Below are 26,802 nucleotides of genomic sequence, written 5' to 3'. Positions count from 1 at the left end.
TCGTCACGGGCACTACCTCCCCAGTGCTGCGTGCGACCGCTGGACGTCCAGTTCAGCACTGGATAATGGACAGCGCAGCACTGGGGAGGTTTATTTACAAGCTCCTAAGGTGTTAAGGGATTCGATAGATGGTAATTGGCTAGAAGCATGTTGGGGAAGTACACTTAAATGGTGTTTCAGAATAGCAGTTGTTGGTTGATCTGTTCTAGTACTAGCTTCTTTAAGGGAATCTAGCATTTGTCTAATTTCTATTTCTGTTACATTGGGTGGGTGATTATGTTCTTTAGTATAAGTAACAGTAGTTTCCTGAGTTATAGCTCTACCATAACATTTGTTGGCATAATATTTCGTACACTTCCAAAACACTTTCAAATCTTTTTGTTTCTCTTGAGTGTAGACATATCCCATGTAACAAAGAAGCATTTTCCCTTTTTGTGAATAAATGAATTTAGCTCCTTCAGTCATGATAGTATTGTATTTCTAGGAGGTAATTAAAAGAGAATGTCATTAAAATTTTAGAAAACATAATGTTGTATTCTAATAATACAGTTTAATACATTTTTAATTTACCTGTAATTCTTTTGATGAATTCAAGTAGTTCTTTTCAGGTGTTGATGTTCTTTAAACTGTTATTTTCTGTGTATATCTTTTTGTACCTGTGGAAGTAGAGAAAATGTGTACAAATATTTTATTACTATTTATGATATTGTGATAGAGGTGTTTTAGCTACTTTCTATTTAGTTACCTATCTATTAAATGTCTAATTTACATTTCAATTATATACTTACTTATTTATATTAAACTTTTGATGTCCAGGTGTTGTGTAGGTCTTCTGTATTTTCTTTTTGTCTGTAGGATAAGTAGTAAAAAAAATACATATTTTAGGTATTTGGCTTTTAAACATAGGTGTGAGGTTTGAGAGTTACATTTTGGATGGCTAATAATGTAGTAGTACTTACTTTAGATAGGTGTAGCTGTCTTTATGTTGCAGTCAATCAGTTTTCTTTCAGAAATCCTGCAGAGTTTCGTCTTCCTTTAGTTAGGAGATGTAGCCTGCATTTTTAGTTTGTTGTAATCTTGTTTATATAGTATTAGTCTAATTGTTTCAGAAATAGGATTGGTTGTTTAAATTGATAGTCTGTTTTTATTTGTGGATTTGAATTTTTTTATCTGTTATGTTAATTGCTTTCCTTATATGGGTGACGCCAATTAACGTTTTTGTAATGTGTAAGGCCTTATTTAGTATAGGTAACGTTATTTTTATTGTTGTAAAGTGGAAAAATATATATAATTTGAAGTAAGAAATGTTTAGTCGTTCAAAACATTGTTTATGTATTATAAAATGTATGTTTGTATTAATTGTGTGTTATAAATGTTAGGAAAATATATAATATATTTAAAAAATTTATATAAACAATATTTGAATAATTATGATTAGTATGACTCTATTTTAAATAATAAAGTGATTTATTCAAGGAAATAGCAATGTCGATATTTTAAAAAATCGATCAATTTGCTATCTATATTTTTGTATTCGATATTTTGACTTTTTCATTTAAATATGTGATTATCGATGTTTTAGAAGTCGATATTGTTGTTAGTCGATATTGTTGTAGTCGTTGTTTTTTTTAGTCGATATTGTGGTTTCGATATTTTTGCTGTAACCGGGTAAAGAACCTCATCTAGCGCCACATGAATGGCCCGCGATTTTAGTCTCACAGGCGGTAATCTGCATGGCCTGTAATCAACCCGCACAACCTACTTTCCGCCTCAGTATTCGCCTAAGCAGATCGCTTGCTACTTGGCTCCTTCCTATTCCTTACCCTTCCACTTAGTGCTAGCTTCTCCACAATTAGCCATTTCCACATGGCCTTTTCCACCCGTTTATTTAGCTTCTGTCACTACACAAGTAAAAGTAGCTTTATCATGTATGGTCTGTCGTTGCCTACAGTAACATTGTATTTTTCCCTTAAATTTTTCCTTTCCTCCCTCAATCCCCTCCTCCATGAAATGTATAATATATGTTAACAACTGCTTAATGTACTTAGACATGGATATTGTAATGTCTAGAGTTCCTCGTACACAGGCATGTACATTTATAAAGTCCTGAAGATGATCTCCCCATTTTGCCCTAGGGATCGAAACGCTGTCGACACTCTATATACCATATGCATCTAAAACATTGTAGATTACATTGTGCAATGGTATTTTCATGCTATTCACATCTGCTAGATTGTATGTTACGCAGACTCGTTCCCCTTGCCTGAACCCTTCCCCAATTTTTGTTGTCTGTCTATGTTTGTGAGTTGGACGCAGGTTGTGCCCACTTGAAATTGTATATGAAACTCCGTCTATGCACTTATTAAATATTAAAACTCTGTCTGGCTGGACAAAGAACATAGAGTCTATTTAGCCTATGTTTATTATTTGTAAATATGTCGTAACTGTCTAGGGACCCCTGTCTTTAGAAATTTCAGAGTTCAATAGTGACAAGTCTATTAATCTAATCCTTACAGACAACCGATTTGAATTGAAGTTTAAGGTACAAAGTTACCCCTTTTTTATTTGGTAATGATTGGAGCATGCCATTCACTTGGGTTGGCTAAGATAAAACAACAATAGGAAAATCATTGGACATATTACACTAAGAGGAACTCGGTGTAGTAAATGGTAGGAATGTTTAGAACTCATAACATTAGAATTGACTTTATTGTTTCTTTAGAATTTAAATGAATAGGAGAATAATTAGAAAATACGTGCGTAATTATGTTTAAAGAGCACTCTAAGATCCTGTTACATGTCACCCATTTTGATTACTCTTTCTGCACGAGGTTGAAAATTTGTGCTCACTACATGATAAAATAATGTGTGTAATTATGTTATGTACTCCAACCATGGTATTTGTATTACTTCCAGCCCTGAGTAAGTCGTTTGGGCCAATCCCTATAGCGACAAACCGCATTGGGAGTGGAAGATCCTTTGAAAATAAAAGAAAGAACAGAAGCCCAACTTATTATTGTTCTGTTTGTGATACATTACCATACTGTGATTTATGATAATATGCTTGTGCGTCAGCAACTGTGAATAGTCTAATCAATCTCTGATTGAGTACTTTGGGAATTTGGGTGTTATTCCCCTAGTTGAAGGCACCGCAGAACACGGAGTGTTAATCTGCAATTTGAAAAAATTTGTGTGAAAGCTGTAGGAGCGCTTGACTACCCTTTACACCCAATTTGGATAATATTTGAGAAAAGTATTTGGGTACTATCCATACATATTACTTGAAAACAAACCACAAAATTAATTACATTCGCTTCATATAAGTAACTGGCTGCAGCCAATGAAGACTACTACCGTGAAGAGTGTGTGGGTACCCACTAGGATTAGTACTAGAGTATGTCCTTGATTCGATCTGGATTCTTATCTAAATTTTACCTTATTTCTTTAGAATCCTTGTCGACTGGACATTTGTTGCCTGCTAGGAAGTGTAAAGGAAAAATTACCAAATTCATAACTTATGATAGCTTTGGAAATAATCAATCAAATACATTTTTAAGGACCACTGACTATGGAATGCATTTTCGAAGATTTATTACAAAGCCAAGAATAACTGAACATACAGGCACCTCAGCAAGAGGTTTAGGAAATAAACTGGAACTAATACAAACATAATCCTACGCAAGAGTCTCAGACGACTCAAGATAATTAGTAACGTTATCTCTAAACGCATCAGGCAAACCATGACAGTCCCTGCTTGAATCCTTGACTGCATTTACTCAAAGGAAGAAAAGATTAGTCTGTCCCTACGCTAACTATACGGTGACATCCTTACTTAGCATCCCTCCCCAGGCAAGAAAAATTGTGTCAGCAGTGAAGACTTCCTAGGAAGTACGCTCACTTTCCATAAGCACGTAGCCTAAGCTACAGAGCTCGTTCTAAGATGCTCCTTCCTGTTCCCCTCTCCTCAAAGTCTGCTTCTAGTCTGCTCTCCACCCTCAGGGTGCTGTCCCTAATATTAAATCCCAAAAACAGTAGACACACCTTAACCACACCCCTTGAGGCAGGTACTTGCTCCTGGATTTTTCCAGCAAGACTGCGACTCCATCCAAAAACCGTTGCTGTGTCCTTGGGTCCCAGGCACCTTCTTCGCCAAATGTAACATCTCCACATTCTGATGTATTCCCACCGTGCTCGCTTCTACCATCCTAACTCCTAAAACAATGAACCATTCTAACTAACGAAGAAAACGTCCTTGCACCTGCGAAAGAAACGTGTGAGAAAGCAACCTTGCACACACAAAAATTACAATCCAAATACGACTGAGAAAGGGAGCCTTTCCCGAGGAAAATACATTTCAGAACTACGGCATTTTAGCCAAGCTAAGAAATTGCAGTTAGGCCTCTACTGGCGTTCTCATGTCTCAGGCCTTTACACGTTTAAATGCATTTCTAATACTACATCCTAAGAATTACATTGAAATCATCCTAAAACATTATTGCATTTAATCTCTAAAGCATTACATTTGCACACATTAGAGCATTACTCTAATTTATTAATAAGCAACCCTAGACGTGCAACTTAAATATGGCACGTTAATCCTAATGCTACATTTTTATACGTGAAGCAATAATGTTTGCATTACCTAGGCATATTCTCGATCAAGGCACTACATTAGTCTTCAAAAGGTATGGGTACACTTCTACATATTGCAATATATTCAATTAGTACTACATTTATATTGATCACACGTTAATTCAATCATCTAAATATGTGGGTGCTAACTACCCGTGAATATAATGCACCCCTACAAATTTCAAAACAACATGGCGCTCTATCATCCTCAAGAGTAGTCGATACCACCTCTGAAGGCAAACTGAACTCCACCCATAAACGTTTATTGTGCACCACAGATGATTATCACTTAGGCACTATCTATAAAGAGTTCTTGCTTACTCCCAATGAAGAGCACTTGACTACTGGGCACCAATAACTACCACAATACTAAGGCATGTACTTGGTTATGGCTCAAGATGCCAACTTCGGTACCGCCTTTGACCATTAGTACAAGCCATAATGAGTACTTGAGTACCCCCCATCCACAGTACCTTACCATCACCTGTGAAGAGCACTTGTGTAATACCCACCACTGTTTTAAAAGTTTCATAAGTTGTGCACAACACACTTGCTTTTAGTATCAAGAAAAGCCACCTTAATTTTGGAAGAGATAAAAACCATGTCACAGTTTGAGACTGTTGTACAGAACAACCTGTGTTTCTCACATTGGTATGATGAGTGCGCACTTCCTCAGGAGTAGATCTCTGTGTTATAAAAACCAGAAGGGCAGGATCATGGTCTTGTGAAGGGAACTTTCCTGGAATAGGGTGATATCCCTTTTAATTGTTGGGTTAGGAGTATTTTTTAAGACTCTAGTAGAGTCCTTTGAAGGCCTTGTAGAAGAGTACTTTTCAAAGTGCAGATGAAGAGTCTTTAACCGCATGCGTGCTAGCGGTTTTCCCGCTGTGCGCGGCACTTTTAAAAAACCCGCGTTACATGACGAGCTCAGCTCGTCATGAGCGTACGAGAGGCGTAACTCATGACGAGCTCAGCTCGTCATGAGCGTCGAAGGGGTTAATAATATCCAGTGCCAGAAATAGAAAACCTGCTGCTACATGCATAAACTTTGTTTTTTGCCTGACTAGAGAGTATATTTCATGGTGCAAACATGCATGCTTTTTATGGTGCAGGGAAAGGCTACATGCTTTGGTCTATGAGGAGAGGGCACCTTAAGGCTTACGAGGGCAGGATGGGCTACAGGGTGGAAAATAATAATTTTTATTGTCTTGGAGCAGAGTACTTTCAAAAGTCCATGAGAAGAGTACGCTTTCTGCCGAAGCAAAGAGTCTTGAAAGAGAGTCCTTTTCATGGTTCTGTTGATGAGTCTTTGCTTGTGGGCCAAGTTGAAAGTAAGTTTCATGGCCTATGCGAGAGAACATGTAATGTGTCATGAGTAAGGAGAGAAGTATACTTAATCACACATTGTCATGAACAGAATCTTATTGCCATTTTTCTTATCTTCCAGCTGCTGAAAGAATTAAAGACTATAAACTTCACCATGAGAAACAGCACCTTCTACTATGATGAATTTGGGAACATGAATATTGGATATGACATTCTGACCTGGACGGTGGACAAGAATGCGATGCCTTTCCGCACTGTTGGTGAATACACAGGAAATCTGACCCTTGATGCTGATCAGATTCAGTGGCACACGAAGAGCCAGGTAACAATCTTTGTTAGCACTACACTCCAGTGTGTGCATGAAAGAGGTACTGTGCAAGCTTGCAATCGAAGAGGCCAAGTTAGAAATTTAACGAATATTGGAATCCACTCCATTCTCTCAAGCCAAGTACTGGAAGCAATATCACTCTCTCCCTCGCTAATAGTGGACAATCTCTTATTCCTGACCAACCAGGAGAGGCTAATGGAAGCCATGGCATTCATTTCCATTCAAAACAGAATCCACTTATTCTCTCTCAGCCAGCAGAGAGTAGTGGAAACTCCTCTCCCTCTCTAAATACAGCATAATGGAAGCAATGCCACTTCCACGCAAGAGAGAGTAGAGGGTGTTCTTTCATTCTCCCCTTCCCGGCAGAGAGTAGTGGATGCCATCGCACACTTTTCCACCCAGAAGCGAGCCATGCAAGTCACCCTATTCTTCCTGCTCAGAAGAGAGGAGTAGAATCTTCCTACTCACTTCAGCCAAGACAGACTAATGAAAGCCAACCACCCCTCCACCCAGAAGAGAACAGTAGCATCTGTGTCACCTTCTCCACCCAGCCATTATACTCTCTCCCTTTCTCACCTTGGCAGTGCCAAGGGGTTTCAGGTATGAGGGTGAGCTTCAGCTCTGAGTACACCAGTGACAGAAGGATCCAGGACAATTAACAGCTCCAGAGTCCTTCCTCTGACAAACCCATGGGTTGTGGTTGTGGGACCATAGATGAAGGGACCATTTTACACCTGATCTGGGCTCCTTTGTCAAACCTTTGCAAGGGCCTTAACCTTCCTCCCTGCCTTTCTGTGATGCACTAACTATCACTGCAGCAATTTACATATAATGAAAAAGTATAGTTGAGCTTATATGAAATATCCTTTGACCCCGAGGGGCACCTGTAATACACCTTAATTTCAAGGCAAACAGCGCTAGCGTGCTGGGATCAGACACATCCTTCGGACGCACTGGCCTGTTAGCACATCTACTATTTCCTCATTACCTAAACCTGATATGTGTTACATAATGAAGACCTCCTTACATTTGATGGGATGTATGACATCACAACGCATGCTTTTACTCCGCATGCCATTACAACGCAGTTTTTACAACGCAAGTCGTTACAACGACTTGCGTTGGGGGGCACTGGATAGTGGAATAGTTTAATTTTCTATTCCAACTCCAGTCACCGTGGATAGTAGGGAAGGTGTTGGATAGAAAATTAAACTATTCCCTATCCTACAGCGCCCTCCAGCGCAAGTCGTTGTAACGACTTGCGTTGTAATAGCTGCGTCGTAATGGTAGTGTGGAGTAAAAGTTGCGTTGTAAAGGATGTTCCCCCATTTGATGACTAATGATGCACCACTGGGTGTTAACCACTTGCAGGGAGGGATTCCAAAACGAGGTTCAAGGTCAGTTTTCACAGCAACCTCACTGTTTCAGCTTCCTGGCCATAGAAGGTCCTGCTGACTTTTTGCCCACTAGTTTTTACAAATAATTTTAACACTTCTTGAGAGAGGTCCCCTTGCTACCCTTTGTTTTACATTTTTTTGTCCTGATGTTACAGTGTTACCATACACCTCCACTATAGTTTTTTAAAATAATAATTCTTTGTTACTTACCTCCGAGATGGCGATTCTTTTCAATGTTCAGAGATGATCGCTGGGCTGATGATCATGTCTAATCTGAGGGATGTGGTCTATCAGCATGATGAAGGTAGTGCTCTCTGCCACTCTGTCAAATGGAGTACCGTCTGTCAAATGCTAAATCAGCCCTCAGTAAAGAATAATTATACAAGAAATCAATTTGTGGAATCCCATACATCCAGTGATCCTGATGCTCTTTAATAAAACATCAGAAATGTTGTTTGATGGTCTGATTTACTCTCAGTCTGTCCATCTGTTTGTGTTGAAACCTGGTCTTAACGCCCAGTGGTGACATTAAGGCTATCCAAAACTTTAATGTAAATTGTGAGCTTCAATCTGAGAGTAAGGTTGTAGGTAGAACATGTAGACAAGCTATCTCTATCATCAAAGAATAGGCCAGTTCTCTTGATTTTTTTCACCAGAAAATCTGTCGACTAATATAATTTGAGATTGAAGTCCAAATATTCAGTACCCCTACGATTTCCCAAGCCCTAATAATATTCATGAAGTGACTCTAGCCATTAAAAAATGTATTTCTGGAAATGCTCCTGGCCCTGATGGTGTCCCGGGTGACATTTTTAAATCGAACATTAATTTGTGGGTCCCTCTATTAACAAATGTTTTAGATCCTGTAGTGTCAGGCCCTATTTCTGATTCCTGGAGGACAGCAATTGTTGTCCCTATCTTTAAAAAGGGGGATAGGTCCCAGCTGACGTGCTATGGGCCAATTTCTTTATTGGACTGTAGCAACCTTGGGTAGAATGTTACTGTACCGCTTGGAAGATTGGGCTGTGGAATGCAATGACCTGACAGAAGCCCAATACGGATTAAGACCTGGAATTGGCACTGTAGTGTCTAGATGTTTACATCATAGCAGGGAAATATGTCAGGACTAAAGGGTGTTCGATATATCTGGCGTTCATCGATCTATCGAGTGCCTTTGACTTGGTGAATCGCTCCAAGCTATGGGATATGATGGAAAGGATGGGTGTTAAGAAAGAACCCCTCATCCTCATAAGGCGCTTACAACCGACCTCACAGTAAGGGTCCGTTACAGTCCCTCAGGGGAATGCTCCCTTCATATTAGCTATACCCAGGGCATTAGACAAGGGTGTTTTGGCTCCTTTCCTATTCCTGCTTTATGTTAACAGGATTAATAAATACTTAGAAAATTTAAAGGAGATGCCACATATGGGAAACAAATCAATACCCATTTTGTTGTATGCTCATGGCGCGATGCTTGTTGCCTGCGCGGCAAATGGCCTACAGACTCTTTTAGATTTGTTTTTAGTTTATATGAACGACTTGAACCTGCAGGTAAATTATTACAATACATATATTATGACCTGTGGCTATTCAAGTATGAAATCCAAGCGTTTTTTCATGGGGGAAAAACATTTAGCAAAGACTGCAATATTAACCTCAATAACGCAACATCTTTACAGGAATATTGAGTCCATATTTAGATTTGCACATAGGTTAAAGCACAAACCAATCAAAGAAATGCTAAACTTATTTGAAAGCAAATGTATTTCGGTAGGGGTATACAAAGCAGGGCTTTGGGGCTATTGTAACACGGGGGTCCTTCAACGTGCTGAAAATCGTTTTATGTATAGGCTAGTGACTGTTCCTGGGGGTACTGCCACCCTTATATGCAATGAGGAACTTGGAATATCTTGCCTGGAGGGTTCCTCTGGATTAAATCTTCAGGAACCCCGGAGGCTGCCCTCATCAGAAGTCGTATTACTGATTGTTTGTCGCATGACAGGGCTGATCTGATTCCTTGGCTTTCCTATTTGAGGGAAACGTTTGAGACTATAGGGCCCCAGAACTATACAAAAACCCTCTTAAAATGGGTTTACACATAAGGAACTGGTTGAACAGCATTACTTAGTTTATTGTACCAACGTACGCCTAGAGAAGGCCCAGTTCAAGGAATCAATTGTTGGATACTCATTAGTGTCAACAACAAGGAGCATGGAAGCCTATCTAGAATGGATTATGAACCCCACTTATAGTCACTATCTCACATTTTGTTGATTATGCACATTGCACTTTAAATTGATTTCCTCAGTCAGGGGTCTGGCAACACGATCTACCTTAATGTTATTGTGACAATGTTTGTATGCAAATCACAAGTCACTGTACATTGTTTTGCATTTTGTACTCAACCCGCGGTCTTTCTATTGGGCCCCATTTTACAAAAGATAAAACTGAGACATTATATGGATGGGCTTGAGTTCCTGCAGGGTTTAGGATCTTTAGACATTTGCCATGCAATTTTAAACTACATTAGAGTGGCTTTTATTATTAGGAAACGTTATGTATTTTAAATATTTGTGATACATATGCTCTGTGAATTGTCCATGAACACTCTATCGCCCACTGTAGGAGACTATGCCTTAGCTGAGATGTCAATATTTTGTATTTTATTGCTGATCCTCTGCTTTTCTGTCCGATTAAAGACATTTTGATTGATTGATTGATTTTGGAAGTGTGGGTAAGGAATGAAATATCCCAGTTTATTAAACAGATCCACTACCACCCATAGGACTATGCCATACTCAAAGGTAGTAAGTCTAACATAAAGTCCATCACTATTATTTTCCTAGGCTGCTAGGGTGTAGGCAAAGGTCATAACAATCCCTTAGGCCTAGCATGGCTACTCTTGACTTGTAGCCAAAAGTTGCATGAAGACACATAATGGTATACAGACTTGTAGATGAGACTACCAGAAATTAGGAGCTAACAACTCTTCAGTACGTCTGATCAAAGAATGACCGGCCATTGGAGTATCATGATACCACTGTAATAACTGATTTTATAGTTGTGATGTAGGAACATAAAGCTTACCCTGAAGAAAGAGTAGCCCACTTTTGGTCCTTCTTTTAGTGGGCTGTTCTTGTGCCCCTGGAGTCTTATCTTTTTGCTGAAATAATAAGAGGATAAAAGGAGGTTCCATTTCTTTTATTGTTGTACTATTTCTTGACAATGCATCTGCCTTTCAGTGTCAATTTACAGGACAAAAATGTATCTAAAAACAAAACTGTGTGAAAAATAGGATCCAATATGCATGTGCATGCTTTTCTCATGTCATGGTTTAAAAAAACAAAACGGGTTCTTCAGATCTCTCCATAGTGTTGCTTCATAATTGGCTCCTTCTAGATAATGACACCAACATCTTAATGTGTCATTGATAGCCAACAACATTCTGTCGTAGATGGTGAAATGTCTCAAGTTTCTGTTAGCATTCTGAAGTAATAAGTGGACAGATGGAATGCCTCATCTCTTTGGAACAAAATGGCTTCCATTGATACGGCTGGTGCAGCTGCTTCGGCCATGAATGGAAGGTTGACTTTAAGAAGTCTCAGAATGGGAGCAGGTGTGAAGATAGATATCAGAGGAGGAAAAAGTTTATCCTTATTCCGTGTCCCATTTGAAGAGTACTCCTTTCTGTGAGTGTGAAATAATAAATGAGAAGAGTAGAGAATAAGGGAATGAACAGTCATAAATGTTACCATAACCTATAAATCTTTGGATAGCTTTAAAAGTTTTAGGTGGCAGCCACAGGATAAAGGCTTGTACCTTTGATTGACGCACATTTATTCCATGTATGGGAAGAGTGCAGCCAAGAATGATTATTGAGGTGACGTTGAATTCACATTATGGAGTTTGACATAGGCATTGCAAGATTTCTTTGACATGTTTGTGTTATTTTAAGGTGCTAGACAAGATAAGAATTTTGTCCTTGTAGACCACCACATATTGATCTAAATATTCTCTCAATACTTCATTGATAAAGTGTTGAAATGCAAGTGGGGCACTGCAAAGGCTGAACGGCATCACAAAGTACTGTTAAAAAGCTGTTTCCACTCATCTCTGTGATAAATGTGCACCATATTCTGTGGACCACAGAGGTCAGGATTGCTAAACCATTGCTCAGTATAGTTGGTCTAAGAGAACAGAGAGGAGTAGTAAATAATCTTGGTGTGAGGGTGGGTGTGTCGCAGGCCGGAAAAGCAGGCAAGGAGGCCGAATATAGTGGGCTATGCTGTTAGTTTTATTCAACAAAAGACAGAAAGTAACGTCCCGGTAGAAGCAAGAATATCCAGGGGAGGAGGTCGCTGTTCTCTCCGGGTCTTGGGGTCGGGTCCAGATCTTCGGGAACTCCGATGACGGCTCCGGTAGTGGGGAGAATCCACAGAGGGCGGCAAGAGAAGAAAAACAAGGGACCGTTAGTCCTATCTTGAGCTTTAAGTCACGAAGGTAGCAGTCACCGTCACCCGGGCAGTGAGGGGGGAAGGAAAGAGCCAGTGAGGGAAGGAAGGGCGCGGGGTGGAGGAAAGGCAGGGCGGCAGACAGAAAAGTGGGTCAAATGGTCGGGCGTGGAAGGGCTTCTTACGCTGTGAGAGTGCTATACAAATATACTACAGTGCAAGGGATGTGACGCTACAGAGAAAGGGGTATTTACAGGGGCTATACAGCGGGCTCCTAGTGAGCTATGAATAGAAAGCTCTAGGGTACTCACGCGGTCCGCCGCAACTCTCCTGTGAGTCACGGCTGCTCTTCAGCCACCTCCTGAGGGCTCCACCACTCTTCGGTCCACACCTCTTTGTCGTACGCCTCCTCTCCTTCTCCAGCTTCAGTCCGAGGGTCCTGCCACGATTCTCCGACGGCGTTCTGCTTCCTGGGCTCGGCTTTTCCCTGTTCTGGCGCTGCCCCGGGGGCGGTGGGATGTACTTCCTCCGGACTCAGGGCTCTGGTTGGTTCCTGCAAGAGAGAGAAGGGCGGGGTTCCGTGGGTTATGGCTGCTGCTCCGAGCCCCGTCCTCGGCGCGGGGAAGTGTCTGCGGGGTTGCAGTCCCGGCAGAAAGGAAGGAGGTACGTGAGTGGGAGGGCGGCTGCTATGAAGGGGGGCCCGGGGCACCGTCTCACATCCCCTTCCCCTAGCTGTCCTTCTTGTACTGGATGGAGACTGAGGGTATCGTGAAAGGAAATCGGCATTACCCTGGTCTGACCCTTTTCGGTGTTTTACCATGAAACGGAAAGGCTGTAGGGACAGAAACCAGCGGAGGACCCGGTCGTTCTGACCTTTGTTCCGGGCCATCCACTCCAAGGGTTTGTGGTTAGTGTAGAGGACAAAGTCTCTTCCTTCTAGGTAGTATCGCAGGCTTTCCACTGCCCACTTGATTGCCAGGGCTTCTTTTTCCACTACGGCGTACTGTCTTTCTCTGGGGAACAGCTTGCGGCTCACATAGAGTATGGGTTTTTCGTTCCCTAGGGCGTCTTTTTGTGATAGCACTGCCCCAGCCCTTGATCGGAAGCATCCGTTTGTAGTATAAAGGGCAGTGAATAGTCAGGGGGCACCAGGACAGGACTGGAGGTCAGTGCGTCTTTTAAGTCCGTGAAGGCATTCCATGCTTCGAGTGTGGGGTTTCGTAGTATCTCATCAGATCGGTTTGTTTTCTTCAGTAGATCTGTGAGGGCTGAGGCTCTCTGTGAAAAATTAGGTACAAACCTCCGATAATAGCCCAGAAGGCCTAAAAAGGCTGGGAGGTCCTTTTTTGTCTGAGGGAAGGGAAGGGATTTGATGGCCATGGTTTTACTTTCTTGGGGTCTTATCAGGCCATCCCCCAGGAGATAACCCAGGTATTTGACTGTCCTCGCTGCCAGGGTGGTTTTGGCGGGGTTGATGGCAAACCCAAAGGAGCCTAGGGAAGAGACAACACTATAAAGATGTGTCAAGTGTTGGTCCCAGCTATCACTAAAGATGATGATGTCGTCTAGATAGGCTCCGGCGTGTTTTGAGTGGGGCCATAGGACGTGGTTCATAGCACGCTGAAAAGTGACGGGGGCGCTGTGAAGCCCAAAGGGCATGACTGTGAATTGGTACAACCCCTCAGGGGTGGAAAAGGCGGTTTTCTTTTTGTCCCGTTCCCTGAGGGGTATCTGCCAATACCCTTTGCAGAGATCAAGGGTGGAGATATATTTAGCCTTTCCTATCCTCTCTATCATCTCATCCACCCGGGGCAAGGGATAGGTGTCAAAGCTGGATACCTTATTGACCTCCCGAAAGTCAATACAGAACCTGACAGACCCGTCAGGTTTTGGTACCAGGACGACAGGGGAGTTCCAGTCACTCACTGAGGGCTCTATAATGCCCATCCTCTGCATCTCTTCTATTTCCTTCCGTATAACCGCCCGTCGAGCCTCTGGGACTCTATAGGGCCGTAAACGGACAACTTTCCCTGGCTCTGTTTCTATGACATGTTCTGCGATAGCGGTGCGGCCCGGAGAAGAGGAAAAGACCCCTTTCACAGAACATAGGACTTCTTGGATATCTCGAGTTTGTGGGGGAGTCAGCTCGGGGTCAAGGCAGGGGTCAAAAGGGAAAGGCAGGGGCAGGCAGGTTCCGGAGAGGACCGGACGGGGTCCTTCCCATTTTTTAGCAGGTTCACATGGTATATTTGGGAAGTACCCCGAGTGGGGTCCAGCTCCACCTTGTAGGTAACCGGGGTCACCTGCCGTTGGATGGCGTAGGGTCCTTGCCATTGACCCAGGAGCTTTTGATCTGACGAGGGCATCATGAGGAGGACCAGATCACCAACAGCGAAGACACGGGTTCTGGTGCCCTTGTCATATTGCCTCTTTTGGTTGTTTTGGGCACTGACGAGGTTCTGCCTGACAATGTCCCGAATCATAGACAGGTGGGTCTTCAGGTTTTCCAGATATTCAGGGAGCGGACGTGTGCGATCAGGCTCTGCTTCCCAGGCCTCCTGTGCCATGTCTAACAGAGTACGTGGGGGGCGCCCGTACAGCAGCTCATATGGGGAATAACCAGTGCTGCTCTGTGTCTTGCAGCGGATGGCGAACAGTGCCAGAGGTAGCATGTCTTCCCACCGCTTTGCTTCTAGGCCTAGAAGTTTTTTTAGTGTTTGTTTTAAAGTGGCGTTGTAGCGTTCTACTAATCCGTCTGTTTGCGGATGATACGCTGATGTCCTGATCTGTTTTATCCCTAACTGGGAACAAACTTGCTTCATAGGAGCAGAAACAAAAGGGGTACCCTGATCGGTCAGGATTTCCCGGGGAAACCCCACCCGGGAGAATACAGAGATAAGGGCCTTGGCTATGCTCTGGGTCGTGGGTTGACGTAGGGGTATGGCCTCCGGAAAGCGAGTGGCATAGTCGACTATGACCAACTCATAGCGACACCTGCTTCGGGAGGGTAGGAGGGGTCCTATGATATCCATCCCTATGCGGCTGAACGGGATGTCAATAAGAGGGAGAGGCTGTAAGGGTACTCGGGGGGGGGTCTGTGACGGCTGTGCTTTTGACAGACCGCACATTCCCGGCAGTAAGTCTTAACCCTCTGATGTACGCCAGGCCAGTAGAACTTTTCCAAAACCGCCTGACTGGTCTTCTCGTCCCCGAAGTGTCCCCCTAAAAGGTGGCTGTGGGCTAGGAAGAGTACCTTGGAAAGGAGCGGGGATTAACAACTGTGGGTTCTGTTGTGGCCCCCCCTTTCGATACAGCAACCCGTTCTTTTTGTAGAAGTAGGGACCTACTTGCAAGGGATCCTCGTTATCAAGGGCCCTTCCACACGCTTCCTGAAGGAGGGAATCCTCTTGTTGTGCTGCCCTGAAATCCCTGTCGGTCTGCCAGGGGTGGTCCTCCGTGAGTGCGGGATAAGCACTGGTGTAGTCTTTCTTTTCTCTTCTCTTCTGGGTTTTGGGCTTGTGTGGTTTCGGATCCGTAGCCGGGGATGTCATACCCTGAGAATAGGGAGCCTCCCTCCACCACTGAGTCAGGGAGTCGGTGGTGTCCTGGAGGAGCATAGGCAGTCCCGGATAGTCGCTCCCCAAAATGGCTTGCTCTGGTAGAGCCGTCACCAGTCCGACGGTGAGACTTGTTCCGGGGTCTTTGTGATGCTGGACATGAACCTGGGTGGTTGGATAACGTTTGGTATCCCCATGGACACACTGGATATCTACGACTCCCGTAGGGTTACCAACCGGAGGGGAAAGGTCCTGAGGCCGGAGAACGCTTTGACGGCAACCGGTGTCGGCAAGAGCCATGACTCGTTGTCCATCAATTGACACAGGGCAGTGAAACGGGGGAGGTGCGGTTCCCTGAGCGGTGCACACATAGTATCCTCACGAGGCCAATCTCCATTGGCTCCTCCTTCTGTGGGCACACACGGGCGATGTGTCCGAAACCCCCACACGAATAGCACTGGGGTCCGGGATTCGGGGCCCGGAACAGGACCGGTGAGGGAATAAGGGGGGTTAGTTCTGGTCTTCGGGGAAGCAGAGGTCGGGGGGGGGCGAGGTCCTGTCACGTTGTGGGGCCTGTGAATATGGTCCTCCTTGCCCCGCTGGAGTTCTTGAGCACGGCTAAAGGCACTAGCAATTTCGATGGCAGTTTCCAATGTGAGGCGGGAGTGTTGTCTTACCCAGCGCTGAGTAGCCGGATACAGAGAATTCAAAAATTGTTCGAGATATATTTTCTCTAGGATGTTCTCTTTTGTGGAGGCTTCTGGTCTGAGCCAACGATTTGCGAGATCCCTAATCCGAAACGATAGGGCTCTGGGGTTCTCTTGGGGTCTCTCTTTCGCTTGCCTCAGTTGTACCCTGTAGGTCTCGTCATCTATACCGAGACGTTCCAGGATACACCGTTTAATGTCAGCATACGGGTTGTTGCCTTGTATGTTGGCCTGTTGATAGGCGGCCTGCAAGTCTCCGGTTAAAAGGGGACCTAAATATTGGCCCCATCTGTCCACAGGCCAATTGGCTGCTTGGGCTAGTCGTTCAAAGTTGGTGAAGAAGTAGTCCGGGTCTTCCCCGCGGCACGTACTTCTGAAGGACCACAGAGGGAAGAGAGGTCATAGGCCTTTCTTGTCCCATGGCGTCGGTGAGTTTTCCCAGTGTTTGTTCATGGGCTACTCCCTGACCCTTCAGAACGTCGTGGAGCTGTCCTCTGTCGTCTTCTGTGGTCTTCAGGAATTGCTCCATGAGTTTTCCGAATTGTTCTTGTGAATCCGCCATCTTTTGTATGACGGCCTCCATGCTTCCAGCAGATCCCACTTCTGACACCAAATGTGAGGGTGGGTGTGTCGCAGGCCGGAAAAGCAGGCAAGGAGGCCGAATATAGTGGGCTATGCTGTTAGTTTTATTCAACAAAAGACAGAAAGTAACGTCCCAGTAGAACCAAGAATATCCAGGGGAGGAGGTCGCTGTTCTCTCCGGGTCTTGGGGTCGGGTCCAGATCTTCGGGAACTCCGATGACGGCTCCGGTAGTGGGGAGAATCCACGGAGGGCGGCAAGAGAAGAAAAACAAGGGACCGTTAGTCCTATCTTGAGCTTTAAGTCACGAAGGTAGCAGTCACCGTCACCCAGGCAGTGAGGGGGGAAGGAAAGATATCCAAAAAGTGGTGAGTAGGGAGCTACCCTTTCTGTCAGGAAAAGGATTGGGTCAACAATCATATACAAAGACAGAGCTCCTTCTCCTGATTTTTATGAATCGTGGGTGGTGTACCAATCCCAACCGGGCCGTTCACCTGAATGAAAGAGATTTGCAGTATTGTCTGGGTTACCAAATTTACAACTAGATATATCAGACCCAAAAGTACCATGAAAAACTTCATATACACAAGAAAAACTTAATTAAAAATGTCATTCATTTATTTGTAAAGTTTAAAATTCATAATAACACAATTTTGTTATAAAAAACAACAAGAAATCCACATACACTTTTTGCAAAAAATTTAAACACTCTCTAAAAAATCTTTAAGTTAAAACATGCTTATACAGCATTATTTTCCACAAACATGTTAAAACATCATAATTGTTGAACAATAGATTTATAGGAACAAACTGTCGACGCGGCGTTTCGGTGCCTCTTTTAATCTTGCACCTTCTTCAGGACTCGTTCCCTGATTTGTCACATCCAGGTGAATTTTATTCCCTGGATCTGTTTTGTCAATCTTTATGAGTCTGTTTGCATCTGCTCATATTTCTTTCTTATCTTCTTAAATATCGATCTTGTCGGTCTTTCACTCAGATTATATGAAAATGGACCACCTTCAATCCGGTCCTATTTTCATATTGACTTTCACAGTTAGGAGGACGCCTCTGGGAGCTACCTTTCACTCTTTGCCTTTTCCAGCTTTATCTTGCTGATTACAAGGAGTTACAACGTCCCGGTTGGGATTGGTACACCACCCACGATTAATAAAAATCAGGAGAAGGAGCTCTGCCTTTGTATATGGGGGAAGGAAAGAGCCAGTGAGGGAAGGAAGGGCGCGGGGTGGAGGAAAGGCAGGGCGGCAGACAGAAAAGGGTGTTGAATGGTCGGGCGTGGAAGGGCTTCCTACGCTGTGAGAGTGCTATACAAATATACTACAGTTCAAGGGATGTGACGCTACAGAGAAAGGGGTATTTACAGGGGCTATACAGCGGGCTCCTAGTGAGCTATGAATAGAAAGCTCTAGGGTACTCACGCGGTCCGCCGCAACTCTCCTGTGAGTCACGGCCGCTCTTCAGCCACCTCCTGAGGGCTCCACCACTCTTCGGTCCACACCTCTTCGTCGTACGCCTCCTCTCCTTCTCCAGCTTCAGTCCGAGGGTCCTGCCACGATTCTCCGACGGCGTTCTGCTTCCTGGGCTTGGCTTTTCCCTGTTCTGGCGCTACCCGGGGGCGGGACTTCCGGGGTCGGTGGGATGTACTTCCTCCGGACTCAGGGCTCTGGTTGGTTCCTGCAAGAGAGAGAAGGGCGGGGTTCCGTGGGTTATGGCTGCTGCTCCGAGCCCCGTCCTCGGCGCGGGGAAGTGTCTGCGGGGTTGCAGTCCCGGCGGAAAGGAAGGAGGTACGTGAGTGGGAGGGCGGCTACTATGAAGGGGGGCCCGGGGCGCCGTCTCACACTTGGTTTCTCACAGCAATTGTATTTGGTTTTCATTAGTCTTTGCAGGGCCTTAGCTCACCATGGGGCTTGGGCACCCTTCTGGAAATGTTGAATGTGAAATAAAATCCATAGCTAGGTTTTCTTCAGAGTCATTTTTTACTTCCCTATCATTTCTTTGAACAAGGGCATAAATAAGACCACGAGGTAGCACTTGGTAACAAGTCGATCATATGCCATGAGTGGAGACAACTGGTCAGCACCCTCTTCTCAGAAATCATCCTCAATATCTTTTTATTCATCTGGAAGTACAGATGACTCCGGTTTCTCTGTTTGTTTATTGCACTATTTTCTTTAGGAAAACATGTTTCTTGACATTTAGGGGAAGAGATCAAATCGTTCCTTGTGGTTAGTCTGTTTGCAGATTGTGTTGTCAGTTGCAATCGGTTTCCATGGTATCCACGTCTTCCTGCTGAGTTTCCATCCTGCACTATTCTTGGATGGATGACATGAAGTGCTTCCTGTGGCAATAATATCCAGCAAGAATGGTGAGAACCCCTTGCAGGTCTGACAGCTACTGGCAGATTGCTATGAGATGTGATATCCGGGAGAAGACCACATCTCCCAACCACAGAATAACAAAATTATGACATAATACTACAACAAAATGTGCTGCATTAGGTCGCATAATTTGGCTATTCTTGCTGCATAATTTAGTCAACCCAGCCGCATAATTTGATCTTCCCCTGGGAGTGCGACTGTCACCACTGCTGGCCTGACTATGTCTGCTCTGTGGGATTCAGAGGAATCTGGAAGGAGAGAGACTGGATGGTTAAAGAAGTACTGACTGGGCATCTGTACCAACAAGGCACCCACCCGGATTGAGTCCTTCGTACAGTGATCAAGGTAAATGGTCTCGCTGAGGTCTATAGGGGCCTGAGACTTTCCATTTGCACACTGATTGACCTTTTAGCCTCCCCAGTACTGTTAAATTCACAATTGGCATAAAAGAACTCAAGAACAGATCCAAGTGGTCATAGGCAGAAGCCATATCACTCAAAAAACTGTGTGAAGCATTGCCTGTCTGTTTCCAAAAGGTGTTAGCATATTCCTGATGTGGTAGCTGATTTATTGGTGTAGTGTTAGGTCGAGAGTAAAAGAAAGTGCTTTTTCATAATCAAGGTAACGCATTGGCTATTCAATCAATTTATCAAGAATTACTTTGTGAGTGTCTGAGCTTTGAGTCTTTAATCCCCACATCAGCTCCCTGAGTAAGCCTTGGAATGCTCGTCTTGCTACCTCTCTACATACCGGCGGATTTATCCTTTGTGCCCTGACGCTGTTGTTACATTTTGCAGAGCCTTTCCTTTTACCTGCCTTCAACCCACTGCTTGCGGAACCCGCTCCGCGGGTCCCGCTGCGAGGAAGGCGGACTTCAGCTTGAACGAGGGTGAGAGAGGGAAGCAGGGCTGCGAGCTGTTGCTGGCGTAGGACTACCTGTCCCAGGAGCGCCAGCAACTTCCCCAAATCGACATCAGCTGGGGCGCTCTCCCTGCCGGCTCCTCCCCCCTTAGCTCCAATAGCTTATTAGAAGTTGAAGGGCACCGCTGCGCGGGAGCGCGCGGGAGGGCGCCGGGAGAAGCCCGGGACAAGGGCGGGCCCTCTGTGGCCCTCAGTGGCCGAGGTAGGCCGGGCTGGGCCCAGTTATTTTCATCGACAGTGATTTATATCCTGTGTTCATTCGCCTATGGGAAATACCTCTGTCTGTTGGAGAAAGTAACTTTTTATTGAGACTGTTTTGTCACTTTCTCTGCCCTCATTGTCGGGCAGTCATTTTTGCATCGCCTGGACTATATTTTTTATTTTAGGAGGGCCATATCATTCTGTGTTTTACCCTTCAGGAGTAATTTTATTCTTATAAGATTATTTTGTGGATACATTTGTTTAGAATATGTCTAAGAAATTGCGGTCTGGTAGGGAAGTGGGTGGTATATCTGTTGTGAACAAAGATATTAATCGCACCAGAAATAAATCTGTAAATAACCCCCCTTTGAAGGGCCAATGTCAACTCTTCGAGTTTTGGGATTTGCCCTCCCCCAAGACCGCTAATTTATCTACAAAAAAAGGTGCCTGTGCCATGGCTTTAGGGGTCCATAGTCAAGCCACTACATCCCCGCTGCCCTCTCTCGTGCAGCCTGTACTACAACAGTCTGTGTCAGTGGTGTCTCCTCCCCGTGTCCTCTCGGAAGGGAATGATGAGAGTGAGTTTGTCTTCCCAGTACTTGATAGGGAACTCACTCATTTACCATCTAATTTACCATCTGCGTCCCAAACCCCGCCGAAGGATCAGTTGGGCGGAGATTCGTCACCACTATCCATTGACTTTGATCTCTGCGGCCGTTATGTAAGTACAGGGAAAGTGGAGTCTCTAGCCCCTATTAAATCCTCGGGGGGTGCTACTCCATCTGGACTATTGTTGTATAGTAGTACCCCCTCGTTGAATGGTCAGGATATGTCTGATTTGTTAATCGCTTCTGGGCCCCCGGGTCTTGACTTATCAGGTATTTGTCACCCAGGGGTAGCATGTGAAAAACCAATTTCTGAATCGATGATTGCTTTGGAACAATTACTAGCCTCTATTTTATCTCTTTTAGGGAAATTTGTTGGTAACTCGGATTGTATTTTGGAGTCTGTCACCCAAATACTGAAGTCCTTGCTACAAAAGTCATCTGAAACAAGAAGTGTCCCCCCCACTATGAGTGAACATGGTTTGTCATTGAGGGAAATAAATGTGGCTCCAGTGGATCTTGACAAGAAAGTGGGGACATCGGTCTTGATATCACACACTGTAGTTATGCCTCAAACTGCAGCGCCCAACTGTATTAACAACTCAGTTCTTGAGATTGTGGAGGAAGATAAATCCACATCGGGCCTTAAAGCAGCTCAAGATCTTTTTCCCATCTTCATGTCTGAAAATAACAAAGAACCTATTAATGATAAACAGGAGATAAAGGTTAAAAATGGTAAACTCAGAAAGAATAAGGGGAATAAAAAGAAACCATTAAGAAAATACAAGAAGAAAAGGCAGCGTCGGATAATTTTTCAAAATTCTCTGACCACACTGGAGAATGAAGTGATAGTTTCAGATCCTTCTTCTATACCCACAAATGCGGATATTGATATGGAAGTGAACCCCCCCATTTCTACTTTTTTTAAGGTAGAAAGTGAATTGTGTCCGTCAACATCTTTGGATGGTATTCCACAAAGGGGGGGCCCCCTCCCTAGTCTCTTTCTACCGACAGCGACTGGAGGTTCCATTCAATATCAATCGGGGTCTCTTAATCCTTTGGCCTCTCCTTTCTTAGTAGTTGCTGAGAGGGGAGATCGCCAGGTTCCGGATCGCCCCGTAACAGCTTTAAAAGCTCCAGTGGAAACTCTTGAGTTAGACTTCTTACCTCTTTTTGACGGGGACTTGCCCTTAAATAGAGCTTGGCTCCTTAAACGTTTTAATGAGATAGAAAGTCTCCGTCATATCCAAACTAGGGACATTGAGTTAGTTTCCCTATTTGGTGAAGTTAAGGTAACGAGTATAAGGGTTAAATTCTATTCACCTATCATTGTAAACTTGATATTACAGCAAGCTGAGCACTTTCAACGTACAGGTATTGATATTCTTCCGATTTTCAAGCTTGGGAATACAAATTTGTTTTCTGGGGAGGTATTCAGAGGAGAGGGGCAAAATGGTATAGCCTCTCCCCTTAGAGACCTGAGGATTTGGGTATCCAAGGGAAAACGCTCGGTCTCCCAAGTAAAGCCACTTCCGCTGACTCAGAATTCCTCTATTTCAGAGGACAAGAATCGGTGGAACTGGCTGCAAAGGGCCTTATCTACAAGAACTAAAGATAATCCCAGACTGTTTCAACATCTTTAACACCTCATTAAATATCATTTCCTGGAACGCGGCAGGGATTCACAGTAGCCCAGAGAAATTTGATTTTTTTATATTCCCTGGGAGCTGATGTGATCTGTTTACAGGAAACGTGGTGTATTAATACGTTGAAGGTTTCTAAGGACTATTATGCCCTGGAAGTGCCTGCTGTCCCTTCTAAGAAAGGGCATGCTAGGGGGGGTATTGCTTGTTTACTATCCAACAAAATGCAATGGAGATTTTCCCATTATATTGATCCAAGCAAATTGTTCCATGCTATAACCATTGATAATTTGTTTAACAATGGCATAAAGTCCCCTATTGTGATTTTGAATGTTTATATTCCTCCTGAGGAGTGTTTTAATGTGATATTAAAGCAGGTATTCCAATATATTGTTTTAATCAAGAATGTCCCATCTCCTCCGGAAATTATGCTGGCGGGAGACTTGAATTGCAAAATCTCCAATGTTAGTTTGGAGCACTTTAGGAATAAACCTAAGGAAGAGGCTTACTTTATTCCTCAATCACTCTTCCCCGATAAATTAGTGACAAATAAACGTGGGAAGATTTTGCTAAATGAACTAGCGGTCGTCGACGGACTCATATTAAATGGGAGATTACCGTCGGATGTGCCTGCTAAATTTACTCACAGGTCTCCCTTTGGGTCTCCTATCCTAGATTATGTAATCACAGACTATGGTTTGTTTCCTTCTATTCTGGACCTTAAGGTCATAGCTACCTCTCTGAGTGATCATAGCATACTGTTTGTAACCATTTCTTTAAATCCTTTGACAATCGCACCTTGGTCTATGCACGGCAGTGATGCGGCCTTCCATGTTTCTTCTGGAAGGTGCTTTTGGAATCCTTCAGCCATTAATGGGGTGCAGGATTTTTTATCCGATACCCTATTAGTTTTAGATGAGTGGCGTGGGAATGAAATGGTTTACTTTGCAGAATTCATGCGAAAAATTACTTCGTATGCAAAAAAAATGCCCCGACCCAAAAACGGAGTGGTGGTCCCCAGTATTTTGCGTAGCCTGAATGGGGAAATAAACAAATTAGTCCGTGAACAATATCTCGACAGAGTCATGGATCGTGGAAAAGAAATTTCCAGGTTAAAAAGAAAGAGAAGTAGACTCCGGCAAAACATAAAAAAGGAAGGGGAGGATAAGGTATGGATTAGCCTGAGGGAAGCAGTTGTGCATGGCAGGATCAGAGAATTTTGGGCAATAACCGGCAGGGGGTGTGGCTCTAGAGTAAGCCCATCTCCTATCGCTATAGCGGAGGAGGTATGGACTACCTATATTCGGGATCTCTACTCAGGGAATGGGAGTTTAATTGATGATATTACCAACGGTGCTACCATTGGTAATGATTCTGACAGCGGTGCTACTTCTGTGGGTCTAAGTAATTATCCAGCTGAAAAAGAAATCGAGATGGCTATAAAAACCATGCGCGTCTCAGGAGCAATGGGCCCAGATGAACTCCCAATGACGGTTTTGAAATCTGATCCTGTAAGGTGGAGTAAAATCTTGTATCCGCTTTTTAGAGCCTGTTTCTTGTCTAAGATGGTACCTGCCTCTTGGAGGGGAAGTATCTTGGTCCCTATTTTTAAGAAGGGTACTAGGGATAGTCCTAGTAACTACCGTCTGATTGCGCTCCTCGACTCTATCGGAAAGGTATTTGCGAAATGTATTTTAACATCCCTCTCCGAGTGGGTTGAGGAGAACAATATTCTGCCAATAGAACAGACTGGTTTCCGTAGGAACCACGGTACGTTAGATAACCTTACAGCCCTTCATGTGGTTATAGATAAGTATGTTCAGGTGAGAGGAGGGGTTGTGTATGCCGCCTTTATTGATTTTTCCACAGCGTTCGACAAAGTTGATCGTGGAACGCTGTGGAGAAAATTGGCAGTGCTTGGGCTCCCACTCTATTTGTTGGAGTTGGTGAAGGCTTTACACACATAGACCTGGTGCAGGGTCTTGTTGGGGGGCGAAAGGGGGTTATCTGATACAATTTTAACTTCGAATGGCCTTAAACAAGGCTGTTTATTGGCTCCCCTTTTGTTCTCCTTATATACGGCAGACTTACCTGCCGCCTTGGCAGCCGGGGAGGGCATTGCCCCGGTGGTGGGGGGGGCACCGATCTCCTGCATGATGTATGCCGATGATGTCCTCATACTTGACTTAACTCCTAAGGGATTAGCCAATCGGCTTCATGCTTTGCATTCTTTTGCGGCAGCCCATGTCATGAAGATCAACATTACCAAAAGTAAAGTCATGTGTATAGCTGGCAGGAAGAGGTGCCGATCTGTAGATTATGGTTGGTTTATTGGGGATCAAAAACTGGAGGTGGTAAAGTCCTATACTTTTTTAGGGAAAATTGTTACAGCTAATTTGAGTGAGAAGCTCCATATAGAGCATTGTACACGCAAAGCTATTGCCCATGGCAAAGGTTTAAATTCCCTATACCATGCAACGGGGAAACGGCACTTTCCGAATTTATTGGAAGTATATAGATCCAAAATCCCCGCTACAATACTGTATGGTATTGAACTTATTGAGGTGAAAAAATGGGACTTTTGCCATAGGATTGAGGGGAAGCTCCTAAGATCTCTTACTTCCTTAAATACTGCGTGCTCGCTGGCAGCCTGTAGGCTCGACTTTGGGCTTAGGAGTAGTTGGGTCCAGGGATTATGTGCGCTTGTAAGATGGGTGGCTTGCCTTGCTAGAGCTGAAGTAGGGACAATGAGAGCTCTCCTCAGAAAGGAATTGTTGGGTAATTTCAATGAGTTTTCTCAACTTGTTTGTAATTTTAGAAAAGCTGTAAAACTGTTAAATCTAGATGAAACTACTCTTTTTCTGTACTCTCCATTACAGTTAAAGTCGGTGTTGAAAGCAGCCTCATGGGACCTATGTTTTCTATCTGATAAAAAATTAATTTGTGAAAAAAGGAATGTAGCTCTTCTCCTTGATTCTTATCAGTTGAAACAACCTCAACCCTATGTTTTATGGTCCCTACCGCATGGTATACGTAGATTTTGGTTTCTTCTACGCTACGATTTAATACCTCTTAATCGATTGTTATCTAAATGGAATGGTTCATCTCCTCTGTGCAATTTATGTAAAGTGAATATTCAGGACTGTATGCATGTGTTACTGATCTGCCCTGCGCTTCGTAAATTGCGCTTCAGATGGTTAAAAACCATCTGTCTTCGTCTGGGCATTGTCACATTGAATGGCTTCCTCTCTGCACTTTATTGTCCTCCCAATGAAATGTTCTGCTTTCATATTTTTAATTTTTTTAAAGGCTTCCTAGTTATTTATTAATATGTTCCGGGAGATGTTTTGACTTGCCGACTTTGTGTAGTTTTTGTTCACATGTCTGTATTGTATTTATCCTAGGGTTTTCAATTGGTATATGTTTTGTGCTTGCTTTTTTCTTCCTTTGTGTAAATGTATTTGCTGTGTGTTGAAGTTTGTACACTTTTATGTGGCCCTCTTTTGAGAGCCAAAACATAATAAATAAAATTGAATACCCTGAGAGTTGAACGCTAAAGTGTAATTGGTGCTTCGGTTTTGGTTTGCATACTAGGTCAGCCCCAGGACTTCAGACAACCCAATTCCCACAATTAGTGCCCATAAATCCACGTTTGCCTGTGGTTACCTAACGAGTCACAACAATAATGCTCCATTTGGTGCATACATTCCTTAAACTCACAACTTCCAACTGATTCACATAAAGCTGTTAGAACTAGTTCAGTCATTGCATAAGCTCTTCTGGTGCTAAAGAGTTTGTAAACCCGCAATCCTTCTGTGATTACATTAAGCAGCAATGAAGCTTTTTTCTCCCCTGAGTAAACTTTTCAATCTCTCTAACCTACTCATGAATCTCTAAATATGCCTTGCATGGAGGCTAAGTCATAGGTTTGTCTCCTGTGCATTACAATAGGGATGCAGGTGGTTATACTCATGGAAGTCCACTTAGTATTTTTTTAAAGAACTCTATCAGCACAGGCATCTACTGTCAGCTGTTACTGCTGCCTGCTTAAGTTACTA

General features: G+C 43.8%; 1 protein-coding gene across 1 annotated transcript in view; it reads left to right on the top strand.

Annotated features, from left to right (window-relative positions):
* Window positions 1–26,802, top strand: part of LOC144752470 (taste receptor type 1 member 3-like) — a 78,985-nt gene that overhangs the window by 28,454 nt on the left and 23,729 nt on the right. The window contains exon 3 of the mRNA XM_078640393.1: window positions 6,080–6,280. Coding sequence (XP_078496519.1) covers window positions 6,080–6,280 — 201 coding nt within the window. The remainder of the gene's footprint in view (window positions 1–6,079; window positions 6,281–26,802) is intronic.

This window comes from Lissotriton helveticus, chromosome 5_1 (assembly GCF_964261635.1).
Source record: "Lissotriton helveticus chromosome 5_1, aLisHel1.1, whole genome shotgun sequence".
Taxonomy (NCBI): Eukaryota; Metazoa; Chordata; class Amphibia; order Caudata; family Salamandridae; genus Lissotriton; species Lissotriton helveticus.
Note: the sequence above shows the minus strand (reverse complement) of the source record. Positions and strands in the feature narration are given on the sequence as shown.